The 14,187-nt window shown below is 45.2% G+C and overlaps 1 protein-coding gene across 1 annotated transcript; it reads right to left on the bottom strand.

The window, feature by feature from the left end:
* Positions 1-1,393: 1,393 nt before the first annotated feature.
* On the bottom strand, positions 1,394-5,282 carry rtn4rl2b (reticulon 4 receptor-like 2b). Its single transcript, XM_071545035.1, has 4 exons — positions 5,234-5,282; positions 3,401-3,627; positions 2,976-3,209; positions 1,394-2,278 (listed from the first exon to the last, which is right to left on the bottom strand). The coding sequence occupies exons 1-4, from the start codon at positions 5,280-5,282 to the stop codon at positions 1,394-1,396; spliced, it is 1,395 nt and encodes a 464-aa protein (XP_071401136.1).
* Positions 5,283-14,187: the final 8,905 nt, after the last annotated feature.

Below are 14,187 nucleotides of genomic sequence, written 5' to 3' on the forward strand. Positions count from 1 at the left end.
AAACAAAACAACGAATCTGGAGCACAAGCCTTCCTTCTTCTCTTGGTATTGCAGCTCTGCAGTGGGCATCGGTATCTCTGGTTATGTTGAAAGTTATCTCTGGTAAGCTTTGTCTTGTCAAATTGTCCATTGTTCCATTCAGTCTAGGGAGCTAGAGTGAATTTGAAACTAGTAAATGAGCATTGGAAAGCCAGGCACAGTTTTAGGTTGTCTGGGGGGGGGAAAGACAAGACTCAAAAACACAAGGGAGAAATGGATTTTGAGGGGCGGAAAGGGGTTCACAGCGTTTCATTAGTGTCTTCCGTTTAGGATCTAAGTATCTCTTCTATCTTTACAAACCACAATTCACTGGATGGTGTCAGCAATCACATGAGATAGAAAAAAACTAAACAGCAGTTTCCTATATTTGTCGGTGTCTGATATGTACAGTCATGGTGTGTGGTATGTACAAGTGTGGGTGGTGGTTTGCTGGCATAGTTCAGGATCAGAGAAGATTGAATCTGAAGCGTCAGACCTGGAGAGAGCAGAGTCGCTCTGGCACTCTGACCTGCTCTTGGCTGCAGACTCAACATCCATAATCCTCTCATCTTTCTCTCTCTTTAGATGCTCGGCTAAGGCTGACCCTAGTCACGTCTCATTCTGATATATTTTTCTTTCTTCCATCCATTTCTTCCTACAATTCTTTATTCTTCTCTGTTGTCCCAAGGCCCTAGTCATCTGTGTTAATCTATAGCTTTCTCATAATTCTGGTTGTGTTGTATACTTTCTCATTAATCAGATTCTCTCACAGTTTTTCATCGTCATTTGCCGCTGCCATTGCTACCCACGGTTTTTCATGAAAAAGGTAATGGTTAGCGAGGGAGCTGAAAATTAAAAGGTGCGCGTTTAAGCTGAACTGTAAGCAGTGCTTGGGCTATACGCTGAGCGCTAGGTGATATAGAAAATAGCTGTAGACAAAGAGTCACAACGCCTGCGTTGTTTGCTGCCGCCACAATAGTTGTGATATTAAAAAATACCTGAAGACCCCACCAGCTTACGGTGTCTGCCTGTGTGCGTTGTGTAAGTATCGTGTGATAATGTTGTAGTAGGCTTCTGAGCTCGCTCACGGTGGCTGCTGCCTCTGTACGCTTGCTATCATGATGATAGAGTCTGGTTCCATGATGTAATCTCTGTTTTCTTTTACACTCAAATCCTGTCCTGCACTACATCAACTCAACTGACTCTCCATTGAGCAGCTCCCTACTGCCTTGCCTGTCTCCTGCATCAGTGTAGCACCCCCTGCACCTTGAGGAGGTAACTGAAAGGAATCAAGATCCAGGTTGTTTTTTGTAAGAGTAGGAAAGAGCAGGGAGAGAAATTAGAGGAGAGAAAAGGGTGTGGAGAAAAGTGGAGTTCAGCCAAAGGTGAGATGGAGGGAGAGGGTTACTATGGAGAGGGCGAGGAGGCAGAGGAGGGACGGGGCGGGGGAGGAGGAGGAGGAGGATGAGGGGAAGGCTGGGTTGTCGTAGCCCGGGGGACACTCCAGCTCGAAGCAGCGGATGGAGGCGTCTTCGTTGCCGTAGTTGGCCCAGTACTCTTCTGGGTCCAGCTTGGGGAGCGCCACCTCGTCCTCTGACAGTTCGTACTTGGCGGAGAAGGAGGTGGAGGGGTTGTTGGGGAGGTTGGGCAGGTGCTGGGACTTGCCCGAGGAGAAGGGGAAGGCCTTGACCGTCTCCGTGCTCTTCTGGTACATGGACTTGGACGAAGACGCCGGCTTGTGCTTGGAGAACCACCAGCGGGTCTTGGTGCTGAAGGTGGTGGTGGTGCTTCCCGCCAGAGAGCCGGGGTCCGGCAGCGGGCAGAGGGCGAAGTCCATCTCCCGGAGGAATCGGAGGTCCTGACCGCGACGAGGTGACGGCGAGGTGCACATCAGCTCGGAGGAGGAGATGCGGGCCTTGCGGAACCACTCCCAGAGGGGACGCGCCTCGCAGCCGCAGGACCAGGGGTTGCCGTTGAGGCGAAGGAACTGGATGCCTTGGGCGTCCCTCATGGCCTGGCCCGGAAGCTCGGCCAGGGAGTTGTTGAACAGGTAGAGGATGGTCAGGCGGCCCAGGTCGCGGAAGGCCCGACGGTTGACCTGCCTGATGCGGTTGTCGTGGAGAAGGAGGCGGTCCAGGTTGACCAGGCCTCGGAACACATTCTCGGAAAGTGCGCGGATGCGGTTCCCGTGCAGGAAGAGATGGGTGAGGTTGACCAGGTCTGAGAACAGGTCGTCCTGCAGAAAGTGGAGCTGGTTCTCCTGGGCAAAGTCAAAATATAATAAGAGTTAGTGCTGTTGAAAAGATTCAATATTCAAATTACTACTTCAAGAATGATTTTGCTGGATTCGCTCCATGCTTAATTTGATGAAAGAGAGTATTTGGCCTGTGGCAGAATGAACTTCTAAGGGGAATTTAAATAGCTTTCCCTCCATGTTGTAGCCTGTTGTATTGGTGAAATGTTGCACTACAGTGATTACATTTGAACAATTTAGCTGTCCTACATGTGTTGAGCATGTTTTGGTGCTCTTTTATAGCATCCACTGTTGTGTTCGTAACAGCTAGACTTTTGTTTGATCATTTTGCTTCATCCAGCTGGCAACTAGACTACTGTTACGAGGAGGCGTGTGGGTGCTTGGTCCCTGTTGTGTGTGCGTGTTGTTTACTAAAATGGACATTGGCTTTTGATAGGGCCACACACATTGCTACTGCTGATCATTCTAACTTCTAACTGCAATTTATTTACTGCAGTCTAATGTATAATTATGTGTGTACAGATGTATAATGACTTATGTGTGTGCAAACCATAATTCCCTACATTATCTCTGTTTGCATGCATGTGTGTTTTCCTGCAAGCATGCATGTGGGGCTTACACGTGCATGACTATTCAATGTGTATCTGTGTGTGTGTATGTGTGTGTGTGTGTGTGTGTGTGTGTGGACATGGCCATTTGGTACCTGCAGGTAGAGAAACTGCAGGCTATACAGCTTGTGGAAGAGGTCATGGGGGAGAGCGGCCAGCTTGCAGCGGTGCATGTGCAGGCTCTGCAGCTTCTCCAAGCCCCTGAAGGCTCCACCTTCCAGGTGCCGCAGCGAGGGGTTGTCGCCCAGGTCCAGCTCCTCCAGCACCCTGAGGTTACTGAAGGCCCCGGCCTCGATCCACGTGATGTTGTTGCTGTACAGCCACAGCACCTGCACACGGGTTACAGAGGGGCGGAGAGATGGAAAAACAATGGGAGGGGAGAAGAGAAATAAAAGTGGTGTTTAGAAATGGGGAAATATCTCCAAATACCAGGCAATGTATGACATGTAATGTTGCAATGTATGACTGGCAATGAGACAAAAACACACACACACACATACACACAGACCGCCGTCCCCACCTGTGTCTCGAAGCCAAAGGAGTCTGCCCGGAGCTCTGTGATGCGGTTGTTCTGCAGGAAAACCCGCTGCGAGTCGTAGGGCACGCCGGCCGGCACGATGGTGAAGTTCTGAGACTGGCAGCTGACCGTCATGGGCGTGGGGTAACACACACACAGCCTGGGGCATGCAGTCGCCCCGCCTGGCTTCACCACCACCAGCCACAGCACCAGCCACAGGGACAGTCCACCTGGAGAGAGAGAGAGAGAGAGAAACAGAGAGGAGGGTGGTTATTTCATGCTGTCCCTTTAAAATGTGCTGATTTCTCAATGGATGAAAAAGACAACATTATACGCTTACAGTAGCAGGGAGACACCATCTGTTATAGTTACTCATGTTTTGGAAAAAGTGCACAGTGTGTGTTTGTGTGTGTGTGTGTGTGTGTGTGTGTGTGTGTGTCTGTGTGTAAGAGAGGTCGATTTCAGTTTTCAGCCCAGGCTTGTTGTCTGTCTGTCTATCATAGACAAACTTCAATTCACGTCAATTGACGCACGCACTCTCCACGGCACTGTCGTGATCTCAGCCGTGACTTGTTGATGGTCCCGAGAGCTTTGGAGCTCATGCATAATAAATTAGATTACATTACACAAATCATTCGCCCATTCATGTCTACCTGATCACTTTACATAGGTGACCACCGTGTCAGCTTGTCATCATGGGAAACTTACATAACTGTGGAAATCAGCAATGCAGAATAGAGAAATCACCGCAAATCTCAAGACAGATCCGTAAGAAATAAATCACGTGAATCACAGGTGCCAGACCGGATTGACTTAACCTGGTAGCCTAGTTCACACAAGCCACCAAAATGATGAATCCCCCGAGAGGTCTGCGATGTTAAGGGCACGCGTAAAACCCGGTAACCGGACCCGGTTCAGTTTCGCTCCTCATCAATAATTCCACAGCGGCTTGGCAAGCTCGAATTACGGCACACAAAAGTGGCCACCGCGGGAGAAGTACATGCATGAATTAATAATGAAGTTCCCATTCATCTTCTCTGCGCAAGATTTTCCAGCGGCTCACCTCCTGACCCCTTACAAGTTGGACTATTAACTGTTCTGGACTCTGAGGGAGAACCGGAGTTGGGCATTTAAGTGGAATAAGACACCTTTCCTGAGTCTGTGCCGCTGTAAAGTAACACTTATTTACCCCAAAGACTGAGCCACACGTTTCAGTGTCATGCGGATCAAATCATGCCTATTTCTCTCCGTGCGTAAAAGAGATAAGTAGGTTTTGGCAAGCTTTACAGGAGAGCCAAAACAAAAAGGTGGACATAACTGCTGTAAATATCTTTTGATCATGATAATGTCATCATATAAATACACGAATAAAGAGATATCTACACTGCTACATAGATCTGATCAAGAGCTTTTACTTGATATATGGATCTCAATTTCGCCCCAAATGCCATTTACGCACTACTTCAAGCTCTCAATAGCCTATCCACCTTTCAACTCCTAACATGCAGAAGTGACAAACACGAGGATTTAAATCTGACTGGAGGAATGGATTTCTGAAAAAGTCTTGGTAAGCCATTAAAGTGCACAATGGGTGTGCGTAAACGCATTAGACACTATATAAGGTAACTACAAATACATCAATTTACCACATACACACAATTTGATAGATTGTTCCCAAAATTACTGCATTAAATCTTTAGGCAATGCATATTGCAGTGCAATGAGAGACAACTTGCAAGAAGACATTTGACCATCGGTAAAATCACAGTAAGTCATTGCAAACTATAGCTCCACATGCATTCAAATAGCAGGTGCATGAAGAAGAGAGGAACTCACTCTTGAGGCTGTGGCCGGTGGATCTCCTCACAGTCCAGCGAGTCTCCATCTCGAACCAAAGCCGAAAGCGAGTTAGCCTGAGCGGCGAGGAAGTGCCTGCTTGCTGCTATCTCCGCTGGGGTTCAGCTCTGGTGAGCGAGTCGCTGCGGCTTCAGGGAGTGACGAGCAGGATTCCCGGGAACCCGTTTATACCCGTAGCCGGTCGGCGCCCACGGCCGTGGGCAGCGGAGGATCCTCTCTACGTCAGCCCGGGAGGGAGGGGGGGCATGCAGTCACTGAAGGAAGCGACAAGAAAGGCGATGTTGTTGTCTCGTTACCCACAAGAAGCAACGCGTTACTTCATTTCAAAAAGCAAGATGATTACTTTTCTTGTTGTGCAGTGGTAAATTAAAAAGGGCCACAGTCGGTGATCATCATAAGCATACATATAAACACAATTATTTACATTTTCAGAAAAGTTTCATTTTGATACTATTATGTATTGATCTCATATTGAATAATGCAAGACGAATTTAGGTGGGCTTCCCTCCTCTACCCCCCTGCTTAGGCCTGTTAATTACTCCCTGGAAGCAGTAATCCGTTACACTACTCGTTCCGTTACGTTTCCGTTACACCTCCAAAATTAGTGCTGGCATCCTCTCTTACCTGCACAAATCAGGAAAACTCAGTTAACTTCTACCATGAATTTATCAGGGGAAGCAAACAGCATTGATGTCCAACATGCCTTTATCATCCTCTTGGAAGTAATGGGAATAGTTAAAGTCGGAGAAAGCAGCCTAATACTTTTCTGCTGTTTCCTATTTTAGTTCAATGTGAAAAGACGACGACTAATTATAAGGAAAATGAGTTGAGGGATTGAGATGGGATGTATAGGTTTTGGGTTAAAAACAAATACAGTCTGATATTTAGAGAGTGGGGTGACAACAAAACGAATTTAATTTAATTCGTAACTGCCATGCCATTATTAAACTGAAATAGTAATTAGTAATATTAGTCGTTTTAATAACTAATTTAATTAACTAGTATAACTAATTTTACTGTATGACTACTCGACGACTGGAATGAAACGTGTTTGTGTTTGTGTGGTCGTTCGTATGTGTGGTTTAACCGGTGATGCGAACACTCACAGGGGGACTGGAGGAGGACAGGAGGTGTGAAAACTCATTTGGCAACCAAACCAAAATCATCGGTCTCATTTTCTGTAGGCCAGCTTGGAAAGGAGCCGAGATGCGCCTACAGTTTTGGAACAACAGATGAACATGAAAGGAAAACCCCGCGAAGGGCCAATATTATCTCCATCAACACATGTGCCGATTACACACATTTGTATCAGGAGATGCACAGCACGAGGAATATCGAACTGTTCCAAAATGGTGACGATCGAGTGCCATTTTACGCGCTGACCGGGGACGCACGCAAAATAAAAACTCGTCTCTTTCAGTTTATGTCTTTAACATCAAGCAGTGCAAACCGCAGCAATACTGTTATTTTTAGAGGATCGCCACTGCAAGACGGAAGCAGAGTGACCTTTCATTGCGCGGACGCTGTGATGAAGATGCTGTCAACTCACCCGGTGTCCGCGCCGTTAACGCCGACACTGACGGTGAAGGGACACTTCCGGCCTGTCAGACCCAAGTCACAAATGTTGGGCTAATTATACACACTGCTCTTGACTGTTACATTAAGTCATTAAAAAAAACATTTACACTCAAATGGCAAGTTTCTCACCTTACTGTACAAGGGACATTTTGGAGTAGGCGCGATGTTTCACTCGGCGGGACGTGTGTGTGTGTGTGTGTGTGTGTGTGTGTGTGTGTGTGTGTGTGTGTGTGTGTGTGTGTGTGTGTGTGTGTGTGTGTGTGTGAGTGTGAGTGAGTGAGGGTGTATGGGGGGCTTGGGGTGGGCTGCCTTTACTCACTCCTGACTCCTCTCTCCATGACACGGGCATGGCTGGTTCCTCGCGCGGCACCATGATGCACATCATCTGTTCCCCGCTGATCGATGCACTCACCAGAAGCTGCTCCATGGAAGGTCATCTGCAACTACAAGCTGTGTGCAGTGCAGGACATAAGTTGTGTGTGTGTGTTTCTCTGTATTCACACTGTTTATTGGCCCCAAGGTAATTGGGGGAGGCAGCCAGCTCACCAAGCAGGCATTAGCAGTCTCCATGGGGGGCTGTGGGAGAGATATGGCTCTGTGTGTGTGTGTGTGTGTGTGATGTGTCTGTATTCACACTGTTTCTTGGCCCCAAGGTAACTGGAGGAGGCAGCCAGCTCACCAAGCAGGCATTAGTAGTCTCCATCTCCATGGAGGCTGCTGTTGTGGGAGAGATACGTTTGTGTGTGTGTGTGTGTGTGTGTGGGTGTGTGTTTGCACGTGCGGTGTGTTTGACATTCAGTTTATCAACCAGCCAGTGCTTAATTTGCGGTTTTCGACTACCTGCATTCCGGTACTTATTGGCGTGGGACACCGGCACCTCTGGTGGCATGGCAGTTTTTTCCCCCCTGTCTGCCATGTAATAATCCCAATAGTTGACTCTTCCTTTCCCCTCCCTTCCAAAAACCGAATTGGCTCATTTCCATTTGAAGACAGGTGATTACCCTATTAGAAAGTAGCAGCAAGCGCATAGTAATAGCGTCACATGAGTGAGCTGCTCTGCAGAGTGTGTTATGGTAAACTTCAGACAGGTCATGGCTAACAGAGAGTTGAATTTTCAGTCCATATGTCCGCTGTGTGGACTATTTTTGGAAAATTAGTCAAGGTAAGCATGTTTTTCTTTTTTTTGGCAAACGTTTTGTTCTCCGGTGGGACAATAACATCTAAATTCATATTTGTAGGCCAGAACAGAAATTATTTGGAGTGCGGATCTATAAGTCCCACAGTTAAATATGTGGGACATTGTGCATGTTATGTTGAGTTTCCAGAAATAATTGGTAATATAACTGGTTGAGTGAAGGGCTGTAAGCCCCACATCACTGTGGGCATTTCAAAACCAGCGCGGTCCAGTTGAGTGTCGCATTTAGGTCGACTTCTAACTGCATGGCACGACCACGACACGTGTTATTTCTGTCATTTCATTATTCTGACATTGTTTCCTACGTTCAAAGTAGATATCATATTAAAGTATTTGTGTTGAATATTAATGCGTAACTGTTCGAGCCAGAATTTGTCTGGTAAATGGTTGAAGCCATTGCAGTTTCCTTGATGTGTTTATGTATGATTAGGCTATCTCACAGCCAAGTGTGTGGGCATTTTATGTTGTGCACAGCGCAGCTATATCTTTAGTCCACTACTTGAAGGGCAGGTTTGTAAAAACCCATCGGTTTGGACAACATGAGCACTATGTAGCCTATGCAATAATCAAATATTGTTGTAGGTCAGCAATAGTCGGAGCTCTAAAGTCATATAGTCATTTAGTAATGTTTAGGGTGTTGGTCTACAGTAAGCTGCACTGAGCACCGCCTCCAATGCGCTTGTTGTCTTGATATGTTCCGGAACCTTTTCCCTCCAGACCGACTCGCGGGAACACCGACCCGTTGGTGTTCCGGGACCTCATCATTTACAAATTAAGCACTGCCACCAGCTGAATGTGGGAGGTGCTTGATGCTCCTTTCTCGATACTTATCAAGTACCCAGACTGACACTTGGGAAAAACTCTGTATGTGTGTGTGTGTGTGTGTGTGTGTGTGTGTGTGTGCGTGCGGACTTCTGTGTATTTGTATTGTTTCTGATTACAGACTAATGCACATGTGTTATGTGTTATGCAAATAATAGATAGCACATGCCCTGCACAAGGCATAGATGTATGTACACACTTACACACACACGCACACATGCACACACACACACACACACACTTCTCCCCATGTCAACCCCACTCCCCCGTTCCCTCCCTCACATCCTCTCACTAGCCTGGTGCATCCATGTGAATCACCGGCACACTGGCATTTGATCTGGTGTAAACACAACATGTTCAAAAGATCTGTCCTGACTCTCAAAACATGCTGCTGACTCCGTCCTTACCCCCCAAACACACACACACACACACACACACACGCACGCACGCACGCACGCACACACACATACACACACACACACACACACAGTCTTACTTATGTCACTTTTAGGGTATTTACATAGACTTTCATTCATTTCCTGGAGACTTACCCTAACCATAACCATAACCATTACTTGGCTAAACCTAACCCTTACCCTAACCTTAACCACTGACCCAAAAATCAGCTTTTTAACAATTGGGGACACGGCTTTTGTCCCCAATTGCACAAGCCATCCCCAATCAACTGGTCTTAAGTCTGGTGTGTGTCCCTGAAAGTGACTTAAGTCATACCCACACACACACACACACACACACACACGCACAGGACCTTGCAAGCAGAACCTGACCTTAAATTAACAGTGAGAAAGCTGTGTTGGAGTGTTTTTTGGCACGCCACATTTAAATTGTGCTTGCCAAATATCTCCAAGTTTGCATGGGGACACTATAGTTTACAATTCAAACACACAACTTTCCAGGTGTTTCCAAGGTGTGACTATAGCCGCTTTTCCACTGCATAGTACCGGCTCAACTGGCCTCGCCTCGACTTGACTCTACTCGCTTTTGGTAGTACCACTTTGGTTTTCCACTGCAGATAGTACCCCCTCAATGTGCCCCACCCCCTACACTGGTCGTCATAGCGACGCTGCGACGCTGCATGAAACGCGACACACAGCTACAATGGAGGATATCGAAGCGATGGTGTTCTTGATTCTCGGTATGTGGCTGTTAGTCACAGCAAGGAAACAGATTTTATTTCAGAAGAGGCTGAAGGCAGCGAGACAACAGACTGCTCTCTGGCTGCTCAAGGCGACGCAAGAGGGCAAGCTAGCCTGGTAGCTAACGTTAGCATATACGTCCCGTGTCGCGATGATGATTCCCTGACCAATCAGTAGTCTGCAGTGTTTCACGTCACCTTTTGGTATCGCCTCAGCTCGCCTCAGCTCGCTTGGAACCTCGACGGAGGTGCTACGAAAAAAAGTACCAGGTACTAGATAATATGGTACCTGGTACCTGGTACTTGGCCAGTGGAAAACCAAAAAAGGCGAGTAGAGTCGAGTGGAGTCGAGCCGGTACCATGCAGTGGAAAAGTGCCATATGGTAAAATCATCTTTGAGCTACAGCGAAGTACAGCATGTCCAAGCAGGCATCGATCTGCCTATCAAGTAGCAGCGTTTGAATGGAGTAGTGCAAGGCTCCGTTTTCCATTCTCCTCATGCACGCAATTAAATACAGTATGAGGTCGGCTGTAGTGAGTGAGTCAGACACAATGTGGGTGTCATTACGGGCGGCAAAAGGTCTGATGAGACTTTGTTCCCAAGATGATGAATCATTTGATGTTTGGCTGCAGTGTCAGAAGTGGAGCTTACGTTTATCTTTACATAAAGATAACTCATCGAGGATCAGAAAGGTCTTGAAATCATGGTTAGAAGTGGCTTAGGTGTTGGTTTTCACTGTTGCTTACATGTGAAAAACTGACACAAGGGATCAAACTTAAGGATTGTGGAGCCCCATCACCTTGAGGTTTTCTACCTGGAGTAAGATAAAAAAAAAAAAAAACTGTATATAAAAGTCATTGTATTTCAGCTTTAAAAATATGGAGAGACAAAGGCAGGGAGGAAGAGAGAGCTCAGGGAAACAAACTGTGGGGGAAAAGACTGACAGCGACTGACAGAGCGTCAGTGAGTTAATTTGAAGGCATTTCTGCTTCATCAGAACAGAACGTACAGCTGAGAGAGAGAGAGACAGGAGAGATGGGAGTGAGAGGGGGTGACATGCAGCAAAGGTCGCGATCCAGAGTCAAACCGACAACATCACAAGTACGCTGTATGTGTGTTAGCCTGTTGAGCCACCAGACATAATGAATGGATTACAGTTAACCCCAATCAGAGCATACACTAGCTTTGATACCATAACCTCAGAATCAAAGGTCATGGAATTTCCCACCAGCTCAATGTGAGATCGTTCCATGTTTTCCTCGGTTTCACTGTTACTCAGATCAATGCAAACATGCATGAGCTGCGTCTCCTCCAGTGATATAACTGTGAAAGATCTGAGTGGGCATATTTACGATCAAGCCTGTCTGAATCTGTGTGTGTTGCGAAGACATCGCTATTCCCTGCAACATATTCAATCCGATGAAAAAAACAACCAAAGAAACCTCACACATCACCTCATTAACAGTGACTGGTTTATTTTTATCCTCCACTCCCCCGCCTTCTCTCCTATTTCTGTCATACATTTGTTTGTGCAATCTTTTATTTTTAAAATGGCAATGACACTGGGCTGTGATCATCGATGACGCAGATACAAGGGAAGAACCTGTCACCACGCATGTGGGCACATGTGCGTGCTCACACACACACATGCTTGATGCGATAGACTTGGTGGGCTTGCATGAAGTTTTCTGGGCTCACTGCGGGTCACGATTTGTCGTAGCGCAGACACACAGTGAACCTGAGAGAGGCTGTTTGTGCCCAGGGTGGAGAGCTCCGAAGCCAATAATTTGTCCCAGCTGGCTCAGGTTTAAACTGAGCCAGAACAACACAGTGACCGACTCCTGTCCAAACTGCCAAGAATCTCAGTATGACTCGAGACACCAGACTGTCGTTCGAGGCCCACACTGCAGCCACAAGCCTCAATCCTGCAGGTCTGCACTCTACAGCATCCACCGAATCAGACGGACCCCTCCTCCTTTAAAGCTCCCTCCATAAACCAAAATGCAAACAAAATGAGCAGTGGGACAAGAGCGGCTCAACAGGCGACATCAAATGCAAACTCTGAATCAGGCCTTTAAATATTACTTTCATGTTTATTGTACTTGGACATTTGCTATTGTGGGCCCCAACTTTCACAATACATGCATCCTCTTTAGCATTGTGCAGTAATTCACTGTAAAATACTCAATATTTTCAACGTAATATTTGCATGTTGTTTCTTAGAACATTTTCAAACCTTCATCTTTAATTGTAGAGATTATTGAACAAATGAAATAGTGAGCAGAATATAGTCCAGTATCTGATTAATTTGCAGTTTATAACACTGTAAAAAAAAGTTTATAATAAAAAATGTATAGTCTGTTGTGAATATAAAACACCATTTCTTTCTTTCACGGACAGGTTTAAAGCACATAGCCTGTATGCTAGTGAAGAAAAAATGTCAAAGATAACACAAAAATCCTGAACTTATTGTGGTCTTTTGAGGTTAGGTTACTAAATTTCAAATGTATTTGCTAAACAAGTTTCCTGCAAGTAAATTACTTGATATCTCACTGTCTTTCTCACAATAGTTGAAATATAAAAAAGGTTATTCAATTTGTACGGGCAAAAATAAAAACCAATACCTTTAGTGAGTTAATTCCGTTCACTACACTACCCAAGTTGATATAAAAAGTTCATTTAATTTGGTGTAGGTCACTGCAACACATGCATATTTCTATTTACAACTTAGCAAAAATCTTACAAAGTCATCACATTTGAGACTTGGCACTTCAGAAAAATACACAATTAACATAAAACCTAAATCTACCAGTAAAAAACACAGTGTGGGTAAGACATCTCCCTTTATAATCAAGTACATATAAACATTATATATGATACATTTTCACTGAAATGCTATTTTCTTTTTTATGGCACCAGATCCTGTTATTCAGCTACACAAGTACACTGAACACCTGAGGCTGCATATGCTGGCTACAACCAAAACAATGTAACAAGATGAGTTGACTGTTTGATAATGTTTGGCACAACGGTGATATTAGCGGCTGACAGCTTCACTATGAAGCCAGCAGATGGCAGAGCTGTACTGTCTGCTTTGACAGTGACATTGAACTGTACCAGTGGATCTGAACCAGCTCACAAAGAATTGTAACGTCATGTTGGTTAAGCACACAAGACCTTTATACTGACAGTAGGGTTTCATAAGCCTGGTTTTGCTCAGTGCACACCACTGATAGTTCCTACTGAAACAAAATGGATTGATTATGGCATTATGACATGATTATGATCATTTATGCTCCAAAACCTCCCTTACTACACCAATCCCTATGCTGTTTGTCCTTTGTTCTCTTTGGTCAATAGGTTAAATGGAGATAACTGGCAGAGCTCCATAGTATCTGTCTATGATATCCAGCCTTGTACCATAAAGTCTGTTATCACTGACTGACCACATTCTTCTTTAAACAACACAGGGCTTTGGACCGCATAACCACAGTACAATGGGTGACGAATTGCACAAAACATACAACCTGCATAGCTACATGACTTAAATTATGGCAAGGGATTACATAAAACAAGCAACATGAGGCATATTACAGGTAGAGTACAATTACAGCAGGCAGCATATGGAATTTCAGCTGTAAAAGACACTAGCCACAGCTCATACTGGTCATTGCTTACGCTGGGTTTCCCCAAAAGCATATAAGCACTGTGTCAATGTGTTTGGTTGTAATTCAGCCTTAGTGCTGAGATGCTTTAGGGAAAAGCTCAACTCCAGCTGAGACTCAGCACTTAGCAGAGTGTAAACAGGCTTGAACTCCATCGAATTATATATATTTATATATATATATATATATATTTTATTTTCTTTTTTTTGTAAAAACGCATGTAAAACAAACAGATATATCCTGATAATAAACTGATGTATCCTTGTTGGAAATTGTATATTATGAACACATTCCATTTGGCAGTAAATATGTTTCAAGGGCAAAAAAATGTCAGGTGAACTCAAACTTCATTTGCAACAGGCGCTGAGTGTGGCAAATATGCTACAAGTGTACCGAACACAACCACACTGAACCGCGATCTGAAATGCGTTCACAAACATTTCACATTTCACAACAACTTCCCAATAAGGATACATCTGGCAACAGATTCATATACCAGCATTTCTCAAAACTTTA

The sequence above is a fragment of the Centroberyx affinis genome, unplaced genomic scaffold (assembly GCF_046629955.1).
Source record: "Centroberyx affinis isolate AG114_WGS23_722 - 3 ecotype Tasmania unplaced genomic scaffold, CSIRO-AGI_Caff_v1 ptg004751l_1, whole genome shotgun sequence".
NCBI classification, from domain to species: Eukaryota; Metazoa; Chordata; class Actinopteri; order Beryciformes; family Berycidae; genus Centroberyx; species Centroberyx affinis.

Coding starts and splice junctions, on each gene's coding strand:
- rtn4rl2b (XM_071545035.1), bottom strand. CDS start 5,282: ATGGAGACTCGCTGGACTGTGAGGAGATCCACCGGCCACAGCCTCAAG. Junction 3,210..3,400: donor CCTTTGGCTTCGAGACACAG/GTGGGGACGGCG, acceptor ACCCGTGTGCAG/GTGCTGTGGCTGTACAGCAA. Junction 2,279..2,975: donor TGCAGTTTCTCTACCTGCAG/GTACCAAATGGC, acceptor GACTTTGCCCAG/GAGAACCAGCTCCACTTTCT.